Here is a 26,623-nt window from a genome sequence, read left to right as displayed (position 1 = left end):
CATAAGGCAAGAGAAACAAGCACCACAATTTAAGTTGTATATTTGCCTGTGGAATTAAAAAATATTCTATTTTAAAGATTGATAGACTCTTGTATGATTTGTATGTGAAATGATAAATACAGTCTCATTATTTTAATCAAGGAAATTGAATAAAAAATATTGACATAGGGATTTGAAAGGATAGAAATATTAATTTCTGGACAAAATTTAATTAGACTCCTTTCCCAGGCTTTATCTAAATTTATTAATATTTTCACAATATTTATTAATATTTCTTAAAAGGACGGATGTAAAAAGTTGTCACCTGTCACAGAAAGTAAAGCAAGGACTATGCATTTTTAAAAAATGTTTTATTATAAAGGATAGGAAACAAATCCACATTTTTTCAAACCCAGATAAATAAACAGTAAATATCATGCTTTTGACTTTAAATGTGTTTTATCTTTTGCAATAGGATCAGCAAAAATGGCATTCCTAACTTGGAGACTTGCAAAAATATATCTTTTGAGAAAATATAGGAAGATAGACCACATATTTTGCATATGAATGAAGAGCATTTCAAAAAACTGCTGGAAACTGAGACAAAACAGCTCTGAGAAGAAACTGCTGAGTAAGATGTAGTTTGGCAACTTATTCAGCAGAAAACAGCAAGTTAACCCTTAGGCAAGATTATTTCAAATATATATATAAATATATACAAATACACAAAACCAAAGATGTACCCACTAAAAACCAAATAAACATGACATTGTAACGAAAACAGAGAACCCTGTGGGGCCTTGTGATCTTTAAGAAGTGTTTAAAAAAAAATACAAGCAGGCTTTTTTTCTACACCATGCAAACCAACTGCTAGAGGGACAATAAAAAAGAAACCCAGTTACTCTAATATCCTTTAAAAAGGATCTTTAAGGATCTTTGTTGTGCTCGATGTCAGCAACGGTTCAATGAATGAAACAAAGCAATAAATAGACAAGTGACAAACTTGCTACATTCAGATTTTGTGTGTCATGTTGGTCCCAATTTAATGGTTGAGAATCTTACTTTGGATTTTGGTGGGATCAGGGTAAACTTTTTCCTTTTATATACAGCAGAAGTAGAATGACCACAAACTGCTTTCCCAAATGGACTTTTTTGCTATGACTGATGACAAGATGCTGTAAGTGGGAGGAGTTGTCTCTACAACCTCATGGGCCACCCAGCTACTTTATTACCTGCTTACTTTTTTCCAACTGTTGAGTTTTGCATCTTGCCTCACACTTCTGCAGCATTTTAATATAACAAAACTACTTGCTAGCAACATGTAAGCAGTCTTCTAAAGTTCTTTTAATATTTATATACTTTTGAGGCTTTGCACTCTTTGAGCAGGGTCAGGGCTGCCTGTACAAATTAAACGACCATGACAGGAAATATAAACATGCTATTTACAAGTTCACAATTCTTTATTTTCTATACAATTCTGATGAGTATTTTATATAGTGGTAGCGTAAGCACTGTGTAGAACTGGCATGCTTCTGATATTCACAAAAATGCAATAAAGAAGTAAAATAATGATAAATTGCGCACATGCAAGGATACTGTAAAATGAATCCATTGCCTTAAGCTTTACATTTATGTAATTTTTATATACCCTAACAGTTTGCCTTCCTGTGTACTTTTGATGGAAATAACCTATGCAAAATCCCGTATTTTCTTTAGGATAATGTTTCACATTCTATAAACCTTCCATTAATTTTTCTATGTGACATTCAAACTGCCTCTAATGAAAGAAGGCAAAAACTTCAAAACACAGCTACTTTTGTTATCAGACCATAAATCCTATCTCAGAGATTATGCCAATTATCTGATTTACCTCTACAGAGCAACTGAAATATTTATGCTTGTTACCCTTATCATTCTTCATACATTTCACTCAGTTTATTTATGAGAAACATGTCCTTAAAGGATTTAATGAAAAATAATATTCACACACATTATTTGACTCTGGGATTAACATAAGTCAATCCATCCATCATTCAAATTCAGTTCATTTAAGAAAAACAGTATTTGGAGTGGTCACCTTGAGTGTTTTAAGATGAGTTTTAATAAAGGTGTCTCCATACTCCTTTTTCATGGATCTAATGTTGACATTTCACTGCTGAATAGTATTGTACTCAATAGACTGCAGTTGATACATTTCAGTTCTTCAAATTCTTATATTGTTGATGAATAAACTAGTGTCATTTTGCATCTTATTAAAAGACAAAAAAAAAAGGACATCCACTGACAAGTACCAGATTCAAGCAGAATAACCAGATGCAGTTGCTAGTCTCTGGAAAATCATTGCAGCCACCTTCTAAACCAAGCCTTCCCCAGCCATCAAAATGTGGGGTTGGAGACATTTTGGATGTCATGGAGTGATAATGAAGAGACTTTGCATCATCCTAATGTGTTGCTTTGAAGAAGCCCTTCACCTTTTCCCTTCAGACTGATAGTGGTGCTGCTGAGGGCAGTGTCATCCTGGTTTGTTCTGGGATCCACTGCTGAATGCCTTTAAAAGTCTAAGGGCCGAATCATCATGGTGGTGGAGCGCAAGGAATAGCTGGGGCCTTTGAAGTAATGCCACTTGATGCCGTTGAGCTTTCCGTGGTTTTGCCCAGCTGTATAGAACATCCCATTGAGATTGGAGGGGCCACAGGCATCAAACCACCACCCTGGAAACAATAAGACAAATAATCAAACTGCAAGTTTGTTTTGTAGTTTTACTTGATTAGAAAATTCTGATATTCCCAGACTCATAAATGCTTCTGGTGTGGTAGCAGGGGGGATGTTTTCACATTTGGCTTTTTTTCTCTTTTGTAGCCAGCAGTGCTGAAGAATACACAGTTGTATTTACAGAGTTGGACAAGTATTTAAGTCCTAACTTGCTTTGGTTTTATAAGCAGTTTGTGCAGCAAGAACAAGAATAAAAAACCCAAACTGCTTTGCATATTTAGGCAGCATTACAGTTCACTCATCTCATGCAAATCTCAGAAAAATACTATAATTCATAAGTGTTTTACATAATTTCACTTATTTGGTTATTTCCAATATAAGCATGATTTAATTTTATTTACTGGTCCTTTTCTGTTGCTTTAACTGTGATAGTTCAGTTGCTCAGATAGTTTACTTTTGCTCTCAGGTTAGATGTTCTTAGCAAACATGGGTTATGAGTATAGTGGTGCTACCCTGTTATAGTAATTACAATACTATAGTATCCATAATATTCAGAATGGAGTACAAGGAGACAGGTAGACTCTTTAAGACTTATGGTAAATTTATAAACAAGACCCTCAAATTAATGGAAGGACTAAGTGAAAAGGCAAATATAACACTGTAAGAACTGACAGTCAGAATACCTATATGCATGGATAGAGGATTAAGATGACTACCTGAGTGTGCATGCATTTAGGTGACAGCATGGTCAACTTCAGTCAAGGTATACTCATCGCATGTACAATTTGGGCCAGAACACTGACATTTAATCCTTAACCTTACTATTTTGAATGGGAAAATCTGTATTAAATCTTGAGCCTCCTAATCTTGATCTTGAAGTGTACCAAATGCTTGTGGATCAGCAGTGTCAGGAGGGTGCTCACTCCAATCAGTCTGACACTTATTCACTTCTCTGCAAAGCTCCTGAACAAGTTCACACGTGGCACTTAGAAAACTGACAGAAGTCCATTTATTTTATTTTTTTCTTTTTTCTTTTTTTTTATTTTTAAAAAGGAGTTTGTAGGCACTTTATCCACATATCTACCAGTAGCAGAAAATTACTAGTTACCTGACTATCATTGACTACAAAAGCATATTAAAAATGTTACTGATTTATATCAAAGTTAGGCTTAGAAAGTTGCTAACTGACTTTTCTGCCTCCCTGCCTTGCCTGATCTGTCCCAGCAAGATGGGGCTTCCTACTCATTAACCCTTTGAACTCTGTTTGCATATGCATATAATTTTTTTACTAGAAAGACAGAGCAAGAAATGTCTTGCCCAGATGCTTGTCAGATGCTTGTGCTGCTAGTTCGCTGCTCCAGCAGCTGCATTGTAAGACTGTTCTGAACACTGAAGTGACAAAACAGAACTTTGCTTCCTGAGGGCAAACTAGGGATCTGATTTACAGAACGGCCCTGCGAACAGTTATGTTGGCATAACTGAAGGAGTGGTAAACTGAGAATTTAGGATAAAAAAGAAGTGCAACCACTCAGGAACTTTTCAACCTGCATTTTCTGCCAAAGAAAATGCATGTAGAGTCATACCTTTTTGTGTGCTCTGTTAACATAGCATTGAAAATGAACCAGAAATTTATCAAGTACCCGTCAATATTACTAACAATGACTACTACTACCATTTATTACCATTTGCATAACTGAATACAGAAAATTCAAACTTGCTAAAAGTGTAGGTTTGGTTGCAAACTGTGTGTAAAAAACAAACAGACAAAGTAATCTCACTTTTAGACTTCTGCAGTGAAGATATGTATGTATGTCTTTAACCAATGGAGAAAGTTGAATCAGTGATGAAATACAGTATGAATCTTCAGATCTATTTTCAGTTGTTGCCTTAACTGAAGTTAACCACTCGGCTCTCCTGTCTAGATCCCCAACTATTTTTTTTTGGTTGAGGTGAATTTCAGGTTGCCATGGGAGTCAGAGTTTTAAGGAAAACTCCAAATAACGTGAAATTTGGCAACATTGAGAGGTCGCATAACAGAAACTGACAAAGATGAAGTAGGTGACATGCTGACTCTGCTGAAAGTAGTGGGAGTTTTGCTGTATAACCCAATGGGAATAGAATTTTCTTTCCAACACCTTACAGTGTATCTATGTAATACATATAGAAAGAAGCTTAGTTCAGACTGAGGAAGGCAGAATGAATCCCCAGACTGCAAAGAACTAATATTCACAATGTCAAAAATACATTAACCTCAATGGCTAGGAGCTCTATTTGTCAGAAAGTTTCTGCTGGGTTCTTTTTCCTAGTAAAACCTACAGGCTTTGTGAGTCTTAAACACAGGTCTTATGCATTTTTCTATTTACTATGTTTGTACTGAACATTTGCCTTCATATATGAAGGCAAATAAGATCATAAAAATAATGTGGTGGCTTTTGCTTTGGGTGGTTAAATGCCACTTTATTTTAAAAAGTTATTTCAGCCTGCAGATCACAGCATTGTAATCTTCCCAGGACCCCCTGAAAACCTTTTTCAAACACCACTGGTAGTGGCAAGTGGATCATCTAGAGAGTGGTTACTGAATTCTGCAGATGTTACTGTGGACTGAAATACAGAATTTTAAATTTTCAGTGTGTTTCCCACTTGGACTTCTGCAACGGAATTAAGCTGTGAGAAGCTCCTTTTAGACAATGTACACTGCCTTAGTCAACCCTCCAATTTCATCCTACTCAGTGGCTTGTCTTTTGTCTACCTAAAATGGATGCATTGTGTGAGGGTATTTTAAACTATGCCTTACTACTGATATGATATTGACCATGATTAACCTTCAGATCCAGTACTTACTCTGCCCTTTGTATTCAGATCTATATGATTCAAGTTTCTAGTCTTGTACAGTATTTTCTTAGATTTTGGATAATACTTAGTGGGCTTTTTTCAAAAGTAACACTTCATAATCAGACCTTGAGGGAAGAATTTATGCCAGATAAATTCTGGCAAACTTCTATTTTGATACAATTGACCTCTCTTTGATTACAATGTTATACCTATGGGGGTCATAACCAAAGAAAGAGAAAATTGCACAGCTGATGTTTTACTGTAACTAGAGTATAATCTTGTAGAAACTTAAGAGAAAGCTAAGCAGAGAAAATCTAATCCTCATTTTTCAAAGCTGGAACATAGATGCAGCTGGGTTCTTTTTATGGTATTGGGATGAAGACATGGCAAGCTCTGTTAGTTATCATTTCATCTTAAAGGAACAGCAATAGATGTGTAAATGGCCTTTTCAGGGAGAAGGTTGTCAGCGGTTCCCTACAAAATTTATGTTAAAAAATCAAATGAGTTGAAGCAACACAAAATTTTATAAACATTTTGTGAGGGCCTGCTCAAGTCTCTCATAATAGATTTCTTATAAATAATTACTGGTTTGTTTTCTTTTGTTTTGTTTCTCCTTATGGTTATTTCCCTCCATCCTTTCCTGCAGTCCTCTGAAAGCTCTTCATTCCCCATAGGGCCTCAGATTATCACAAGACTTCCTACTGCATGTCTCAACACCAAAATTCATATATTTGAATGGATGCAAATGCTTTGGTTTTTATTTTTCAGATGCCTTGTATGTTGAGGGAAAGAGGAAGGGAAGCAGTGACTTTCTTGGTAGCTATCAGGAAGTAGGGGAACGTAAACCAGGGGTTTCTGAAACAGATACCTGCAGCACTGACACTTCAGAAAACACTAAATAAAGCAGGTCTGGAGCTGTGAGACGGTCTGACCCAAAGAAAGGTTCCCAGTACCTAAATATTGGCTTATTCCCTGGAGGTCACAGAATTTTCTTGCCACAAAGAATCTTGTTTATTTTTGATTACAAGGTATTTGCCTTCCTGAATAAGGTCTTCTCTGAATAGCAGTAAAATTTTAACATCAGAGATACCTTTTGGCAATTATTTCCATGGGATATTTGAATGAGGCATTAGAATCGATGGTGGGCATTATAACAGAAGCAATATTTTAGATTGACTAATGCAGTGTCAAAAAGAAGGCTTTCAAGAGAGGTTTTTTTTTCAGAAACACAGGTAGTTTCTTCAAGCTGAGATCACAAAGTCACTAATTGCATATTTGAACTGGGGCTAGTTCAGTCTTTTGAAGTTAGCCCACCTCTAATAATTTATATAATACAAGCAATACTATAGTCTCTCTTTGCAATAAAAATCCTGAGCTCATAAAGTATATTGTCCAAACAAAAAAGAATTTAGATAATACATTGATAAGTTGTTTGAAAGTTCAGCTATACAAATAAACATGAATCCCCACTCTAGACAGCTGCTCTTCTGGAGTAGTTACAGCTTGCTCATGCTTTGTGGACAGTGGTGGGTTGACCCTGGCTGGACATGAGGTACCTGGCAAAGCTGCTCTGTCACTGCCCTCAGCTGGACAGAAAAAAGATAAAATATATTGAAAGGCTTGTGGGTTGACATAAGGACAGGGAGATATCATTAATTAATTACCATCAATGGCAAACCAGACTCCACCTGGGGAAAATTCAAATCAGAGTAAGATAAAGAGAAGTAAAACCAAATCTTAAAACACCTTCCCCCACCCTTCCCTGCTTCCTGGGCTCAGATTAATTCCTGATTTTTCTGTGCTTCATCCCCCACCACACAGGAGGACAGGGAATGGAGTTGTGGTCGGTTTATCACACATTGTCTCTGCTGCTCCTACCTCCTCAGGGAGAGGACTTCTCACACTTTTAACCTGCTCCAGCATTGGGACCCTCCCATGGGACACAGTCCTCCATGAACTTCTCCAACATGAGTCCTTCCCACAGACCGCAGTTCTTCATTAAGTGCACCAGGGTGGGTCCCTTCCATGGGGTGCAGTCCTTCAGGAACAGACTGCTCCACCCTGGCTCCCCCATGTGCTCACAAGTCCTGAAAGCAAACCTGCTCCAGCCTGGGCTCCTCTCTCCACAGGTCCTGCCAGGAGCCTGCTTTGGCCATCCTCCTGCTCTGGTGTGGGGTCCTCACAGGCTGCAGGTGGATCTCTGCTCCACCATGACCTCCATGGGCTGCAGGGGAATCTCTGCTCTGGTGCCTGGAGCACCTCCTGCCCCGCCTTCTTCTCTGACCTTGGTGTCTGCACAGTTGTTTCTCACATACTCTGACTCACATTCCAGCTGCAGTTTTGCAATTTTGTTTCCCCTTCTCAAATCTAGCATGCATTGGAAACTTGCTAATGATCACACAAATGATATGAAAGGCTTTTATTTGCCTTTTACTTACTAAAAGAATATATATCTGAACCCTGCACATTTTATGTCAGACCCTTTCTTCACACAACTGTCTCTGGTCTCCTCCTGACTCCACTGAATGCCTCCAAATGCAGTATGAGCAATACAATTCATTCAATAAGATCCAAAGTATATTTGAATGGCACATTTGTATAAGTTTATGCAATAAATGGATCCTATGAAAAGCCAATATTTATTTCTAGCTCTCTGGGTTTGTTCATAAAATTTAGTGCATTTGGTAACAAAGCCAATAAGAACAATTTCCACTGCAATAATATTGAAAGAGTTTTCATTGTTGAAAAGACATAACAATTTATTTTATGAAATATTTTAGTGTTTCTGACATTCTGCACTTTAAAGGAGTTACATGGTAATACTTAGGCTCTGTTTGGCTGTGCATTGATAAATTCTCAGCTAGAAGACTGGGCGCAGCTTTGGATGATACCTCAAGCTATATGTGGATCCACTGGAGAGAGTCCAAAAAGAGGAAAGATTTAGGGTTGTTTAGTCCAGAATTCAAAAGACGAATTGCCAACAATCTCAAATTGATTAAAAAGCTGCTGAAGAAAAGCAGCTTTTCAAAGGAATGGTGTATTTTTTCCAGTGATCGAAGATTGCACACAAGACTGAACACACCTAAATTATCATAGAACTAGTTTAGTCAACAATAAAAGATTTCTTATATATTAAGTGCAACCTAACTCAGTAACAGATTATGTTATGTGAATTAATCTCTAACACTATAGATCTTGAAAATAAACAGAAAGACAGAAATGAATAGGTAGACTCTGTCTTAGAAAGGGACTAAAGCAGGGGTGTCAAACCCATTTTCACTGGGGGCCAGATCCCCCTCGTTGTTGCCTTATTATAATTATTATCTATTATTATTAGAATATTTTTTATTAGTCAGTCATTTCATGGTGTTCTCCTAATAATTAATTACTGTTGTCTATACTGAACCCCGAAAAACATAATAATAATTTCGTTAAAAGTGCTGAGTAGTCATGTGTCTAAGGAAAGATTTCTAATATTTCTAGCATAAATCAAATCATATTCCAATCACTTCTTAGCTACATAGTGGTTATATTTTTCTATCAAAATATTAGGCAACAAAAGTGATACTTCATTAATGGTGTTTTATAAATAAATTCTTTATGAAAGCAACAATATGCATAAAACCTAAACATTAATGTTTTCCTGTACAAGTAGATATATATCCAGGGGCTCATGTTGGATACTTCTAAGTGTGCTGAGGTTACTACTTTCAAAGTTTTTGTTTCAAACAAAATATAAGAATACTTTGGCTTTTTCTTTTTGGACAACATAGGGGCAGATTTCTATATTCAGCCAAGAACTTCTCTCCAGGTCATGACAAGAATCCTCCATCATGACAAGAATCCTCCATACCATTCTTGCCAGAGATTCATAAAATTCACCACTTGGAGAAAAAGGCAGTGAAAGAGCAGGCAATGAGTGCACCACTCTTTGGGATTCTCGTTGAACAGTCTCTCACTTAACAGATGGGAAATCCATTGCAGATTACTAACTACATGGGAACTGCCTCTGACTCAGGAAGCCCCTGAGATGCAAAAGATACTGGGAAAATACTCAGAGGAACTATCATTTATTACCATTGTTCTTATGCCTGTACTGAGGCATCTGCTGTTGACTGCTGTCAGAGACAGGAGACTGCGGCTGGATGGACTTGTGCTTCCAGTAAAATAAAAGAAACAAAGTATTTAAACAATTCTATAATGTTTCAATCCTAGTAAGACATCTAGAAAGTCTCCCTATCACTTTGTCAAACTATTTCAGTGATCAGAAGTTTAGCAATTTTCTCGCTTATCACCTGAAGCAAGGCAAACGCCTGTGTGAACATCTCAAGCTGCAGCCAATGCAAGGCAAAGCAAACCACCTTAAGGCTCCTTCACTATTGGCCAAGTTATCCTAAGTCATTTTCAGTGACTGAAAACAATTGCACAAACAATTCCTGGGGCTCAGCTGACAGATGGTATCCTGGCAGGATGCTCTAAATTGTCCTTGTGCCCACAAATCTGATCCAGAGACCTTAAGTGCTCTTCTATTGGAAGTCTATCTGAAGAGCCTTGGACATCTACTCAGTCTTCATTCTGGTGACAGTTTGTTGTATTTCAAGTGCTGTTTCTTGCAAAAATCTGTTTATGTAGCTCACTGGAGCACTCTTCAGAATAATGCTTGAAATGATATGCATATATAACCTGTTGTTCGTTTTACTGGTCTGAAATATTGTACCAGTTCATAACAGGTATTTTCATGATATAAATTATTTTTACTATTTTGACTGAGGTTAAGTTTAAATGAAGAAATTATTTGAATAAGTATGTGTTATCTCCCTTAAAAGTAAATCAGGTATGCTTACTTTGAATTTTCCAAGGCACAAAAAACCACCTAAGACATTTAAATACCATGTAAATTTCACAGGGGCTAAGAATCCATCTCATGCATGTACTTTCGAAGCCATTCCCTAAAATCAGCAATAAGATATAGTCAAGTAACATAGCATGGCTCTCAAAAGGACAAGAAACACACACACACACATACAAAACCCCCCTGTTGATGCTACCATACTATGCTTTCAGTATTTAATTTCTTATTATGATGAAAAGGGAGGAGACAAAGAAGGAATGAGAATAATAGTTTTGATATAGACCAAGTAAAACTGACAACTAGTAAGATCATAGAGAGAAATGTGTGTTTTCCTTACATTTTTATTTTCAGTCTTGACTATAACCATGTCACAGTCTTGAACTTCAGCTTATCTCAGCTTTTATTCCTGACATAAATATATTCATTTCACCTCATAGAGATAACAGGCTCACCCAAAATGCCAAGATAGCTAGAAACCTGCCTGTAGATTTCATATCATTCATCATTACAGAGCTCTCTGTTATGTTGCCAAAACTAACAGAGCCTGACATCTTTGGGAAAAAAAACAAAAAGAGGTTTTCCAAAACCTGTTACCATTGTTACTTTTCTTAAGTAGTCTACTACTCACTAAACAAACATTTTGTTATTTAATTCAACTTCTGATATTTATTCAAGAAATGAGAAAGTCATTTCAAAGAGCAAAGCACAGCAGAGTATTTGAGGAGAACTCTAGCTTGATTAAAGTCTTTCTCTTCTTGAAGAACCACAAATTACTCAGCACTGTAGAGCACAGTCCAAAAGACTGGACTCAGCTATCTCCAAAGGATAGCTGCATTTCCTTTTACTCTGCCATGATTTGCTTTATTTGTGGTTTCCTCAGCCACTGCTAATTCTCCACCTTCCTCCTTATTCCTTCATTTGCTACCAGTATATACCAATATGTGTTTTTTTTTTTCTGTTGATTTACAGGACTGTTGCAGCAAAAGATATGTGAGCCTTGTGGAATTGTTGTTCAACAGCAGGCTGACCTTAGTGGGGCATTGACCTGCCATAGAAGTCAGAGTGGAAAAATAAACAAAACCCTGAGCTCCCAGAATGAGCTGTCTGGGAGCAGAGGTATTTCCAGGCAGCTCGGACACATGAATGAGTCTGCACTTGAGCATAGATACAGCTCACATTTAGGAGCTTCTCACTAGACTCCAGCCTGCTCTGGAAGTTAGACACTTTAATTTAGCATAGTCTCTACAGGGAAAGGTCAGCAATTCTAATTAAAATAAACGATTGACTTCAAATCCATTATCTGTGTCCAGAACTATCTGGTTAGCTTCTTTTTTATTGAAATTGAAAGGTAGTGTCTGATCACCTGTCTACAGGAAGGCGTTTCCTATGCTGACTTTTGATAAGATATCACTAGAAGTTAGGAAATTTTGAAAAATTGGCTCCTTGAAGACTTTCACAATTGGGTCATTTCCAATCAGCAAAAGAGAATGAGGATCCAGGTTGTGCATTTGATATAAATTCCCAGTGATGGAAACCCATCTTCTGTTAGTAGATGATAACTTTAGAGGCTCATGTATTCCTGAATGTGGCCTGAGCTGGATTCAGTCAAAGTGCCAGTAAGCACAAATAATATCAATTTAACAGCCTGATCCAAAATACTAAATAATTTATATGTATAGGATTTTTTCCAGGAAAGCTAGAAATCATTGAGGGAGAGTCTCCGAAGAAGAGCAGCTATGAAGATAACGGCCTTGGTCCTACAGTCAATGAGCCAAAGAATCTCAGTTTGGACCAAAGAATCCCATTTTAAGCTTTCTGCTTTGAATGTGTTGTCCTAGAGACAAAAATGAACTTAGCCATACAGGGACTAGAAATAAGCATCATTTGCCAGAGAAAGTTCTCACTATTGTGTAGAGCTTTAGGTGTCTGTATGGGGAGATAATCTCTGATATTCCCCCTCTGCATTGGAGGGAACAAATGTTCAGTCATATACACTCTACTTATTCACAGTCAGACTGACTTGGTGATTTAAACTATCCCAGCATAACTTCTGTGTGCTCTCCACAACCTTGACTCTTCTTTCTTTCCTTCTGCAGCTCGATTCGGCTCCCTAGGGGTACTGTTTTAAACCTCCCAGAACAGTTACGTGCCACAACTTGAACAGTGGGTTGCAGGTCTAGTCTTTCACAGATGAGTGAACGAGCTGTCACATTAACCATGTCTATAAGTTTATATGGCTGTACGTCTATATGTCTGTATGCTTATTTGTATTATGCTCATAGAAAAGAGAAAGCTGAATTATTATAATTATTTCAATAACGGAATCACACCCCTAAGTGAAATACATAATATATATTAAGTCCAGAGTCTGATTGTTTTTAAAATTTACCTTCTATTTCCCTGCATTTTCTCTCTTCTTTCTCAATGATTCTTCCACTTCTCACAAAGTTCTTTCCCCATTCTGATCTCTTAGCTTCTTCTCTCTTACTTTGCCTTGCTTGCCACAATAATACCACTACCTTATGCTTTCCTCCTTAACACTGTTGCAACAGCTTCAGTGCAGAAATGTACTGACTGCATCTCTGAATAATCCCTTCCCTGCTGATAAGAATCTTGAGGCATTGGCACTACCACTATATATATGTATACAGAAAACAATAGTAGTAATTATAATAAAAAGAATTTTCACACCGTACTTACACATCCATAGACACAACTTCATCCATGGTTGCTCTAGGAAAACAGAATAGATCCCTATCAATATACCACAGATTTTTAGAGTTGTACTCACCTCCAGTCAACATGAGAGCACATTTACACATGCAGTTGTCATTGTCAGCATCTTTTGTACTGAATTCAGCACCATGTAAGATCAGGCTACTCTGTTTTCCAGCTGTTCCACTGTGACCTTTTAAATAAAGCCTGAAACAGCAAGAGAAAACAATCACTGTCACCAAAAAGAAAAATAAAAGATCCAGATCTCTTCCCACATCAGGTTTGACTTGTATCAAGTACCCTCAGAAAATTTAGAAATGTCTGTGTTTTGGCTCAATCTCTTTGTTGTTTCAGGTGTAAAATAGGCATATTTAGGGTTTTTCAATGGATCTGTAGTAGCACATTGTCCCTGTCTCAGAGCAGAACTGAGCACAAGGAATCTGCACCAGGAAATACAACAAAGTAGAGGGAGTTAGAGACAGAAAAGAGAATGAGGAGAAGTGCCCAGAGATCTGGAATACATTGACAGAATAATTGAGTATTTGAGTAGCTGGTTTCTTTACTATGGCACAGAAACAGCACTCTCAGTTAACAGCAACCACATTATTAATCCCTGGGCTCGAAAGAGGATTTCAGCAGTCTCAGAATTTTTAATTCCACCAGTTACAACACAAGCCAGCAACCCAGTTCTGCCAAAGCTGTCTCTGAGTGATGAATGGAGAATAACTTAGAGTTCAAGCCACAAAAGTCTCCATGATTTGCAATGCTAAATATCCTTTTTCTTAAGGACCCTTGTCAACTAGTTGAAATCACAACCATGAGTGAGGAGCCTGAGCCCAGCTCAAGCAAGTAACAGAGCATTTGTGGCAGTCAGTGCTGTAATGTCCAAAGCCAAGCGTGCCAGCTTCAGAGATGCTGAATGAAGTAAATGTTGGAGACCTGGTTATGTCTGACCTGAGTTCACAGTTTCAGGGACAGGCGCAAAAATGAAGGAGAGGAGAGAAGAAGAGAGGAGAGGAGAGAGAAGAGAGAAGAGAAGAGAAGAGAAGAGAAGAGAAGAGAAGAGAAGAGAAGAGAAGAGAAGAGAAGAGAAGAGAAGAGAAGAGAAGAGAAGAGAAGAGAAGAGAGAGAAGAAGAGAAGAGAAGAGAAGAGAAGAGAAGAGAAGAGAAGAGAAGAGAAGAGAAGAGAAGAGAAGAGAAGAGAAGAGAAGAGAAGAGAAGAGAAGAGAAGAGAAGAGAAGAGAAGATTTTAATGTTGCATGTCACCTGATTTGAGCCTGATGATTAAATACCTTTGGGCTTAATCCTTAAAGTAACTTCTATATATACATAAATACACACACATACAAAATTATTGGATTAAATATAAACATCATGGATAGCCAAATACCTTTGGATAACACCAAAATGGATAAGGTGAAGTGTGAGCCTCAATAAAAGATAATGAAGATTGTTAGAAATTTAACAAGGAACAACCTAGGAAAAGGAATCCAGGAAGGTCATTGCATTATGCTATTGTACAATCACAGTGGCAATTATGCCATAATGTTAATCTATCAAAGGATGCTTATTTTAGACAAGTTTAAGATACGTCTTTGCTCATGTTCGTTTCTTTGTTCCATTCACATGACTGGAGTTGATCCCATCTTCATTGATTGGAATTTTGCCTTGTTTTGCAAGCTGTGCCTAATTTTTTTGCAGAACAAAATAAACTTCCCTGAGGTTGTGTTGACAGAAAAATTACTTTGTCACATGATATCTACAATCAGATTTTAAATGGCCATACATCCTCACTAGATCAGCAACACCAAAGCTCACAGAAGTCTCATAAAGTCAGTATAAAAAGCAAATGCTATTTACTTAATCAGAAAGACAATGCAAGCCAGATCTTTTTATTAACAATCAAAACAATAAAATCCACTTAGTCCCATAAAAATCATATAATGTAAGAAATAATGAAGAAATGAATAATACTTGGTGTGCAATTTTTTCCCCAATGGGGTAGGGCATTAGGATTATTTACAAGCTCATACTCTTACCCTGATATTTTATTAACATTCCACTCAACACAGATTTAGATCTTGCCAGTTATGTTTGACTTCTCTCAACATCATTTGTCTAGTAGGTCTCCAGTGAATTTAAAAGGATAAAGCCTAGCTTAGCTCTAAACTCCAGTAGGCTTGCCATCCTGCAACAGTGTACAGATGAACCACAGAATGAAACAGTAATTCTCAAGCTTTGGGCTCCAATTCCCTGCATTGGAATTGCCCAACAGTTAGGAAAAATTGATACTGCAAAGTTTCAGGTATAATCAAAATCGGTCCTGAAGCAGTCAGTTTGTCTCTTTCTGAGCTTTAGTTCAAGCCACATGGCACAAACTAGCCTGACTTGAGATTGCAGGTCTGCATAGCAGTAGGGCAACTGATGAACTTGCTAGCTCCCAGGCAGCAGGAGGTATCTTGTCACTTAGCTTTAGTTAATTTTTTATTATTCTCAGATTCAGATTGGTAGGATTGAACCTTTAAAATAAATACCGAATAACTACCAGGACAAAATTTCCTTCCCTTAGAAAAGATGGTAATTCAGGGTAGAGTTCCTCTTGGTTGTTCTTGAAGGAGACAAAGGAAATGAAGTTAAAAATCAAAGCAATTAATTACAGTCAAAAGTCAAGGAGCAGTTTCAGGACTACATCTCCAGTCTTCCTACTTGTTCACAGCAGGGAAATTCTGAAGGTTAAGGAAAGCAGTGGAAACACGACTCAGATTTATAGATTAAGCAGGAAAAGCAAATTCAAGCTCAAATAAGATGAACAAGTCTACTTTACCTGTATACAGTGGAATTAAAACAGCAACAAATGAGCACTAGTAAGTAAATAATGAGTAAGTAGGAATAAGAGAAAAACTGCATGTGTATATTAAGTTTTTAGGACTTCTCATGACAGTTTTTATGAAATTCTAAAATCACGATGGGGAACACAGCAGCTGATAGCATCCATTTAGAGACTAGAAGCTTTCCTAGTTGATGTACTCCAGAAGAAATGGCACACGTGAAGAAAAAAAAAAGAAATAATTGCAACTGTTTCCCCTTATCTAGCATGAGTGTTAGCAATTCCCTCCGCATTTTTTTTCCTTGTGATATTATAGCAATGGCAGCTTGGAATCTATACACACAGATGGTGAGGAAGAACCCCCTTAAACATGTTTTGCTTTTCACCGTTCCTACTGTGTGACACAACTACCTGCAGTCCCTTGAAACCAAAGCAAAGTATATGGCATGGAAAGGATAGTTCTGAAAATATTACATAAACAACTGCAGGGCAGTCTGAAAAGTAATTTCAAATTCATGTCAGAAATTTTTCCTTTTGAAGTGATTAGATCACCTGGAATTCTTCTTTGAAATACATATATCTTAGTTGTGTGCACACTATGTTTGATAACTTTAAGAGATGAAGCTGGGATACTTCCAAATAAATTACAAAATCATTTGTATATTTCTGCAACATGGGGTTATTGAGATTACAACATACAGAATGAGATATTAAAAAAATCTAAGAAATAAAGGCAATCATAAATCCATGTAAAATGTTGTGCACTAAATATTATTAAAAGTGTAGGGAATGGTTTCTAGTTCAGTGCTTGTATATAGAATCCCTGACCTTAGAATATCTATTTATTTATTTATTTTTACTAGAAGTAGCAAGAGGTCTGGAGGACTCCCAGCATTTAATGTTAGCGACTTCTTTCTCCACATTCATTCTGTTAGAGTCAGTAGAGATCTCTACTTCATTTAAAGCAGCCCCTCAATGAAAAAGATAAGAAGTCATATCTGGCTTTGTTAGTGAGTAACGCATACTTTGTAAATAAATAAAAACCAGACCAGCTTACAGAGAACTTTAACAATCATCATTAAGAGAGGTAGAGTACCATCTCAAGCACCTCATTGTGCATGATCTTGAGTATTTTAATGAGTTAAGATCAAATTTCATCATTGGCACAGTTTAAAAATTTGAGCACAAATCTCCATGACTGGAATTCGTAAACATGAGTAATGGCCTAAGATTCTTAACCATAAATTGAGAAAAACAGGAGTCTTGAAGTAGGATTTAAAAGGTTCCGCATGATGAATGGAGAGGGACACATCAAAGCTCACCTTTAGGAAATACTGGAGAGTACCCTGTTTCCCCGAAAAGACAAGGTCTTATATGAATTTTTGCTCCAAAACTTATTATTTTCTACATGTATAGTTCCCTGGACACTATTTAAATTGACGTTTTAATGAACTGTAACTTGGGCTTATTTTTGGAGTAGGGCTTATATTTCAAGCATCCTCAAAAATCCTGAAAAATCATGCTAGGGCTTATTTTCGAGGTAGGTCTTATTTTTGGGGAAACAGGGTAGGATGCCTCCAAATTTCCACCTCCTTTTTGTCTCTCTCTGCAGTCTAAAATATCTATCTCTGCTGCATGTCCATTCCACATGGCTGACAGGAAGGATTCCCAAATTCTGATCCCTCCTGAAGGAAGGCATTGTTAATTTCCATGGAAAGGATAATTGAATAAAATGGATGCTTGAGGATCAGAATCCTGTACCCAAAATTTCTTATTCTGAGCCCTCACTGGGTTTGCATTTTTTCCTAACTTCAATAGGAGTGGAGGGCACCTACAGCTCAGCTCTTCTTCTAACCTGCTGGTCACCACTTACACCTGGTGGGTGGGAATGCACCCACACAGATAAGTGTGGACAAATATAAACGCACACTGACTGTCCTGCACGTAAGGCATGTGAAAGGTGTCTTTGTTATAAAAGCCCATGTGACTGCCATTATTTTGTCCTCTGGTTTTGAAATGTCTGAGGTTGAGGAAGGATTTCATTTGTGCCTTCCATCTGGTTCACAGTTGCATCTATAGTTTAGGTAGCTCCAGTTTGTGAAACGAAACCCATTCCTAAAGATTATGAATTTGGTAGAGTGTTATGAATTGCTCTGTTAGTTAACTAAATTCAATTTATAATGATATTTAGGTGATTAAGTCTGTTTGTGAACCAAAGCCCACTGGCCTGTCAGCATTTAGGAGGACCTGGTAAGACATTATTCTCAGGTTACTCTTAATTCTAGACATTAATTGTAATAATACTAAGTAAAGAACATGCCCTCCCACCCTGAATAAAAAAAAAAAAACAACTCAACCAACCAAAAAAAACCAAACACCCTCAAAAACAGCAGCTTAAGTTCAGATTTTTTCTCAAAGATGTTTCGATTAATTATTTGAGGATCACAAATCATTTGTTTATCAGTGAATAAAACATAATGTCTACTGAAGTAATATTAAAAGCTGACTTCTTGTAAAGTTTCCCAGTGTGCCTTTTCCTGAACATATTAAAAACTGCATGAAGTCTACCAATAGTAACAGTTGTCCCTGAATAGCAAAATCACCTCTGTAATAATAACTTCTTCCAAATATTTAATGATATTCTGTTCTGAACAGGATACAAAATCCAAATAACCACTTTAGAGAAAATCTGTTGTCACTGAGGTTGAAGCTAAAATGCCTGTCAAAAGTTAGTTAAACATAGAACTAAATATAATGTGGTAACTACCTGAGAAGTCTAACCCTGGTAGTCAGCTTTTTCATAATTTAATACTCACACTAAAGGATAAAGAGAAACATTCTCTGTGTGTGCTAATTTGTAAATTCAGTGGAAAGACCATCTCCTTGTTGGAAATAAGAGCATGAGCCATCTGCGGTGATTGGAGAGATCCCTGTGAGTTAGAATTGTGAAGAAGCAAACATAATGCAGCCACACATTACAGCGAATTATACAATAGTCTAGGGAGCGTTGCTGTTGAACTAAATGAGAATTTATGCAAATAATAAAAAAAAAAAAGATTTTTTAATGTTTAATTTATTTAATAATGGACAAAAGAGTTGTACTCATTGGGAACAGGTATACTGAGCAGGGGTAAATAAAGGCATCCAGATTTACTTTCAGGGAAATTTTTCCTACCACAAAGCAAATGACCTGTCAAACTGCTGTGTTCAGACAGCTGGTGCTTTGTTACGGCTTACAAAAAATATTTTAAAACGTGTTTATTCTGGACAGTGCACAAGCAAACATATGCTTTGCTACTTGAAATACATGCTACAGAAGCCGCAGAAACAGTTGCTGTGGCAGTGTGAGCTGCTAGGGCTGCAGCTGATGTCAGGGACATAGTGGTGATGGAGAGGAAACATACGGCAACACTGCTTTTTACTGCTAGCAGGGAAAGCAACATATTTAAAGGCTACTATCACAAACGTGTTGAGCAGAAATAATTCCCTGTATTCTGATCTCTCACTAAACTCAGCACAGAAGAGACACATTAATCTGATACTACCATTTTCTGTTAAAACTATTTTTCAACACAATACTTATTAAAAAAAAATCATCCACCTTTTTTTTTTTTCTCATGGAAATCTGAAATGAAACTTTTTACTTATTGAATTTATTACTTTTATTTTAAAAAAGCTAAATTCTTGCTACAGAAAAAAAAAAATAAATCAGTCTCTCACCAGCTAAGATTTCCTGTTGCTACGAAAACTACCATTTTTGTCCTGATTCATGGCTGTATAATACATAATATGTTATTTTTAAAAGATAGGGACTGTATTAATTTCAAACTTGAAATAACTAGAGATGATCAATGTTTTAGACTGACATACAAACACCGAACATATACTAAGATGATAATGCAAATTGTTTTGATAGCATTGGAGAGAGATGAACTTCTCAAAAAATAAAATACAAAATTAGAACTTATCTGAACAGTTGCCCAGGACACAGGCAAAGCCAAGGTTAGAGAAATTTGGTTAAGTTAAAATGTACAAGTAATTTGCTCCCTACTCAGCTACGCTTCCTGGGTTTGGATGAAAACAAGAGCAGAAATGCCAAAATTGATTCTCAAGTGATTTTTCAGCACAGAAATACAGTTATCCTCCAGAGGAACTCATATTTTAAAAGTTTCTAAGTTTTATATAAGTAATCAGACCTTCTTCTGCTTATCTTTACTGAATTGTTGAAACTTGTGATGTTTGTGTATTTTCATTTAAGGATCTGGTTTACAGCCGTTGAAGCTAGTGGAAAAGTTCAGTGAACATTGCATTTAAATTTTATTTATCTGTTTGAAAACCCAGTAAAAGAGACCCACACAACTCCAGTAAAATATAAACTTAAAAATTCTTCCAAAAAATGCTTAAAGCTCCAAAATTCTCTTAACTATAGTTTGTTGAAATCCATGCAGATGCATTGCAATAGTGGATTTCTTAAATCTATGCTTTAGTTGTACTGAGGGTGACATTAATTACGCACTATCATCCACACAGGTTGTATATTATCCTAATTAACTGTTCTAGATAAAATAGAAATGAAAAACTTCATGTATCAGCATGCTGTTAGTGCCAACTTTTACTCTGATGACCACTGTAGAGATAGGAACTTCTCGTTACCCTGTAGTGGCATTGAAAATTATCGTTTCCAGGCCACAGTAAAATATTTATCACAGAGTTTACTTAATTGAAAGTAATTCATCATAAGTAACTGTAAAATTTACAAATATCATATATACACTTGTGTTAAAAATTTATATAACTCTTACTGAGATATGTCGGTGTTTGGAAATTGATGTGTTTAAACTGTATATAATGAATGTGGTTTGCAGGGGTTAAGGTTTTGATTTTTATTTTTTGTGGGATTTTGAGTGTGTTTAGGTTTTTTTTTCTTTGCAAAGAGTATGCTGGGATTGTGGCTGAATTTAACTACAGTTGTGCTATAAGAATGTTAAATAGATCATTTCTACTGGTGAATTATGTTAATTAAAGCTTTGCTCTGTTGTATGTTTTGTTTGCAATTAAAAGAAGAAATATTGAAGCTGACATTTAAATATGTTGATTCTTTTCCATTTACAGAGATGCAAAAGTAAATATAGCTAAATGCATTTTCTATTTTCCCCAGTATTTACCTGAAATTATGATATCATAAAACCTAATTATGGATGCCTGTTATTAACTAATACATATTCTTTTAAAAAATAGAGTTTGAAAGTCCTCACATTTAAAAGGACTTTTAAAAGTGTTCACATTTCTGGGGAAAAAAATGCATTATCTGTTCATTCAACAATTGCATATTCTCATTCTTTTCAGATTCACTGGAATAACAAACTATTAGGCTTATTACAAGAAAAATAAGTTTATTCATACATATGCTTTTTCTCATTAGGAACCCACTGCAAGTGAGTTTTGTACAAGTCTAATTCTTGAGGTTCCATAGACTATATATGTATTTTATTTTGTATGTGAACAAATATAAGAAACTTTCTAAGTGGAGATAGCTTTTTATTTCATCTGAATATTGGACCCTCAATGTTTTCCTAATGATGTACATTCAATCAAAGGTTTGTATAGCTTAGCAGAAAACTGCTGTCTACCTGAAACAAGCCACTATCCCAAGGATTTGCACGAGCTTTCAGAGCAGAAATTGATGTTATATTCTAAGTGATATTGGCTCCTTCCTTAGTATTAGACTGTTTCTCTAAAGTACCATGGTCATGATAACATCTCTGGTCACAAACCAGGCAGTGAGATAGCTAACCCCTAGGCAAGCCTGCCCTGCAGATAAAAAACAGATCAAGAGTAGTATATAGTACCACAAACTATTCAGTTTGCTATGAGAGCAAGTGGTAAGAATCAGATAAGGGAGGAGGAGAAAAATTAAACCAAAACCAAAGACCAAAACGGAGATGATATCTTTAGATTCCAAAGATTTTGCATAAAATAAAATGGGACAATGTCCTTGAAATAACCTGTTACAAAAATGTCACTGAGGCTGAAATACCTCTTATAAGGAGACAGCTCTTGTGCTTCACTTTATGGAAATGTTTATGTTTTTCCACAGAGAAAGTAAAACGCTGTCATTCTGTACAAGAATCACGCCCACTTCACACAGGAGTATATTGTTTGGAGTTGCGTGAAATAACTAAGGTTGTTGGCTAAAAAAAAACGAGAGGCACACTAGCTCACAGAATCCCTGACTTGAAATATGAGTACTGAACTTTGTTTTTCTCAAATTGAATGTTGTATGAGATGTAACCTGTAACCACCATTAAGAAATTATTTAAATACTGAACTGGACATAATATATAGATTGAATAGCCTTTTTCCCCATGTTTCCACCGGCATGATAGTTAATTGAAACAGTGTAAGGTATGTTTAAAATACCTTTTTTTTTTTTTTTTTTCCTCCTTGTGAAGAGCTTGAATGTAAGGAAAATGGTCACTATTGATAGAAGCGGAAATAGTCAGCAATTAATTTTTCATCAATTTTTTGATTGTTTATACTTCATTCTGTACTAGCGGTACAATCTTCTTTCCTAATTGTGCTCATTTGCGCATTGTCAGATTCTGGTTTTGAATTATTTCCAGTGCTAATGACCTAATGACCCTCTCAAATCATACTACAGCATTGCTCTAATGTGGCTGGAATGGAATGAGTTTGCAGCTGCCAACAGACCAGGATTTAAAGAAATAACAATGAATAACGCATTAAAATAAATATTTTGTGTTCTGCATGGGATTTTCAAGATTTATGATGGGATTCATGTCAAGAGATGTGTGCTTCCTGCTGGGTGAATCCCAGAGGAAAATGTAGGGATGTTTTTTGGGGATATTATTTTCAAAGCAAAATGTTAATCAGGATTTTCATTCACTTACCTGCGTTTGAACCTGTTCAGTCCTGATGAATAAACCAATTCACAATTTATTATTTGCTACTAATTAGATTAATGGGGCTTAATCTGGTGGCTGTGAACTCAGACTCAAGTCATCAGTGAACAGTAAGGGATGTTGAAGAATCACTTTGGGAAGATCACAGGAAATGCAATCATTTCCTACTATAGAAACAATATAAGGTAGCATTAATGACAATGTAATTGTCATGGTCTCTTTCTGACAATAATATATAGGGGTTTTTTTGGGTTTTTTTTTTGTTTTTTGTTTGGTTTTTTTTGTTTTTTTTTTTTCATTTTTATTTCGTCTTAAAGAGTGTACAATGGTAATAAAATAAGAGTGACTTGACCTTCAGTGAGAGCTCTGGTGGCCCTGCCTCAGCAAAGTACTTAGTATGTGCTCCAAATAAAATAAAAATGCCTAAGTGCGTTGCTGAATGAGGACCTAAGTACACATCAAAAAAACCTGAAAATGAGAGGAGGGGAAGGAGAAGAAGAAAAAGGTGGGGAAGAGAAAGGAAAGGCTACTCCTATTCATATGGTATCATTCACACCAACAATATGATGCCTAGTTTTTTGATCAAAGGTTTATGATATTGAAAATAGGATGTAGAACGAAAATACTTGTATAACTCAAGCATGTCCCACCTCCAGCCTGGATAATATGCAACAGGTCTGGCTTGATCCTTTTACTCATCAGTGGTTGCATTGTACAACATGCTGGGCTCATCCTCTGGCCTTTGTCTCCATTATCATACAAAGGTTAGGCTTTCATTTTAAGGGCTACTATCTACGAAAAGGTAACAAATTTTAAAAGTGACTGATGCACAGAGAGTTCTGTGAAATGTTTGTAGTTATTTGAAAAATAAATATTGGCTTCAGTGTTTGCTTGGTTTTCTTAATGCAAAATTAAGCTTAAAAAATGCCAAAATGAGTTATGTGGCACTAAGACCTCTGTAGAAAAATATAAACAGACTGTTAAAACATATTTCAACTCCCTTGGTGTCATTTGTGGCCCACAAACAGTCACATATGAGTGAAAGGTTCACTGACTCTCACCCATTTATGATCCAAGTTCTTTGCCGGTGCCACACTGACCACGCTAACAGGGATCAGCATGTCTTACATGTTTTCTTTTCCCCTAAAAACCCAGGTCATGACCTTATAAGAGCTGTGATTCACAGTAATTACTTCTTTGGTTCAAATGGCATTGAGATTGGTACAAAGAGGTTTCACTTCAGTGCAACTGAATTATAATGCTAAATAAAAGAAAATAGAACACAGACGGTGCACGTGCACTGGGTCAGGTGTGGTGAGCTGTTCCAGCACTGATTTAAAATTGGAAACACACCAGCCTCTAGTATCTGATGAAACAGAAGACTGGAGACTAGACTCTGTATGGCATCACAAACTCATTCGTCTTTTTCTAATTAGGCTTCCGTTGTTATTATCTCTTTCTTCTATTATAATAAAGGTTTATTTAAACTTTGTAGACCAATCAAACAATAGAAAGTACACTGCATCAGATACCACAATACTTCTGTTCTCTGATGTTCAAAGTTGTTATCTTTTTGTAGGTTTATGTAAATTAGCAGTTCTTTAGACATGATGAATACCTCTGCTTTTTGCTCTGATCTGCTGCAGTGCTGCTGTGGACCAAATAATGAATAATAGAACTATTTTTTTTTTCCCATTACTTTAGAGAGAAACAGAGAAAATCAAGTAAGTTTCCATTTGACAGGGAAAAAAACAAACCAACCCAACCAACCAAACAAACAAAAACCAGCAACAAACAAACAAACAAACACACACCACTAAAAAAAAACAAACCAAAACACGTTAACAAAACAACAACAAACTCTTGAAGACTGATAAAATGAATTAGTCTTTTAAAAATCTGGGATGATCCATTTCCCAAATTCTCTTGATTTTTCGACTCATCAAAGAAGCAATCTCACAGAAAATATCACACCACTTTTCTGGTATTATCCTGAAAATATAGAGAATCAGTGTGGAAAGTGTTTTCAGAATCAGACTCTAGAAACACTTCCCAGTATCCCTGTTAATGATAAAAGGGGAAAAAAACAAACCCTGGAGTTGGTTGGCTGGGCAGTTGGTAACAAACTTCAGAGACTTTAACCACAAACATACTAGGTTAAATGAGGGTCACTCAAAGAATTTCTGCATGTGTTTTTGCAGGCAGATGAAAGCTTGCTCTGTCAGGTCTCTGAGCAGACATGAGCTCATTCTGCCCACACTCCATCCTGGCTGGAAGCTGTACTGTGGCAATAAGCATGACACAGAGCCTACTCAAGGGCAGGATATATTAGCATGGGCTTGATGCCACATTGACAGGTCTACTGAGCTTCTGTTTAGCTCAGAGAGTGGGCAGAGAATCAACAGCTATGTGGGCACAGACAGCACACATCTCTTTGAGAGAACCTGTACAGAGGAGGCCTCCAGGTCCTGTTCTTCTTTGCTTTTGCATTGTGGAGAGCTTGAGTTTGGATTTTTGGCAAATGGTGAAAATTGTGGACATTTCAGAAAATTTTCTAAGCAGGATTGTTTGTTTGGATGGTTGTTTTTTGTTTTGTTTTGTTTTTAATCTGAAGATATTGACACTAATGCTAAATGAATTCATCATAGTCTTGTAAACATTTGGTGGTCAAGTTCACTTTGATGAAGATCTTGGTCACTCGCAGGAAGAATACATTTTTTCTTTACTGAAATCAGAGACACATCTCATTCTTGGTATCCACATTTCAGTGTTTTCTGGACGGGCTTTTGCAAGTGCCAGTTTCTTCAGTTTTGATCGGGGTTATGACAAGAATAATATCCAAGTTATATATCTTGAGCTGGACCTGAATTTGGACCCTGAAAATGTACTCTGCTTGCCAACATTCACAGATAATAGTGAGGAGAACTATAGAATTGCACAATATGCATTAAAGAAACTGTTCTAATACAGAAATATTTTGTAATTCTTAATTTTAATGAATTTTTTTCTCATTTTTTCCCACATTTTCCTTTTACATTAGACTCTCACCGTCCTTTACTGTTTGCACCCTTAAACATATGGATTCATTATGTTGCAATCCTAAATCATCAAAGTATCAGTGATTAGCAAATATTAATGAAAGTCTAAATGTTCACAATGTGATGCTGCATCTATAGCTTTTGTCATGTCCTTACACATACCTCTTACATTTTCTACACAAATTTTCACTATGCTAATCTACACTCTGATAATCATTATAACTTTTAGAGTTTTAACACTTATGATGTTATACAAAGATTAAGTAAATTTTAACAGTGAAAAAGTGACAAGAATACTCAACTGCTGATTAAGAAAATTATTGCCACATTTAAAATTAGTTATTTTGTTGTTCAGTTTTTTACAGCAATAGAGCCAAATACCACATCACATCACTTATATCCCTGGGATGGATAGCCTGACTATAAATGGCATCTGATCTTGGAGACATCTGGATATCCTACACACAATAGTTTTGATATAAAAAAAAATCCTCATGGGTGTCAAATACGTGTCAGTGTCTCAACTTCACAAGATTCTTTTACTCAGGAACTGTTTCATGTCAAGGCCCGGTGGAGGCAAAGAAAAGATGTTGCTGGTTTCTCTGCTGAATTCTACCCTAATACAAACATCAGTAGGTTTAAGCTCTTTGTAAATGCTTTGACAGAAGTAAACTAAAGAGACATAGCTCTTCTTGTGTTGTTACTGGCAAAAGTGGGAGCTCTTACTTCAGGACAGTGAGGTCCA

The 26,623-nt window shown here is 36.4% G+C and overlaps 1 protein-coding gene across 2 annotated transcripts in view; it reads right to left on the bottom strand.

The window, feature by feature from the left end:
• Positions 1-329: 329 nt before the first annotated feature.
• ANGPT1 (angiopoietin 1) overlaps positions 330-26,623 on the bottom strand; it is a 157,321-nt gene continuing 131,027 nt past the window's right edge. Inside the window, exons 8-9 of one of the 2 annotated variants that reach the window (XM_082045108.1) lie at positions 13,167-13,297; positions 330-2,690 (exon numbers count right to left, since the gene is read on the bottom strand). In XM_082045108.1, coding sequence (XP_081901234.1) covers positions 2,530-2,690; positions 13,167-13,297 — 292 coding nt within the window. In that variant the 3' untranslated portion in view covers positions 330-2,529. Of the gene's footprint in view, positions 2,691-13,166; positions 13,298-22,892; positions 23,008-26,623 lie in introns of those variants that run through there. The other variant, XM_082045109.1, reaches the window with a different exon arrangement.

The sequence above is a fragment of the Streptopelia decaocto genome (genome assembly GCF_964273445.1).
Source record: "Streptopelia decaocto genome assembly, chromosome: 2".
Lineage (NCBI taxonomy): Eukaryota > Metazoa > Chordata > Aves > Columbiformes > Columbidae > Streptopelia > Streptopelia decaocto.
The sequence above is the reverse complement of the archived record's forward strand: the minus strand, read 5'-3'. Positions and strand labels throughout refer to the sequence as shown.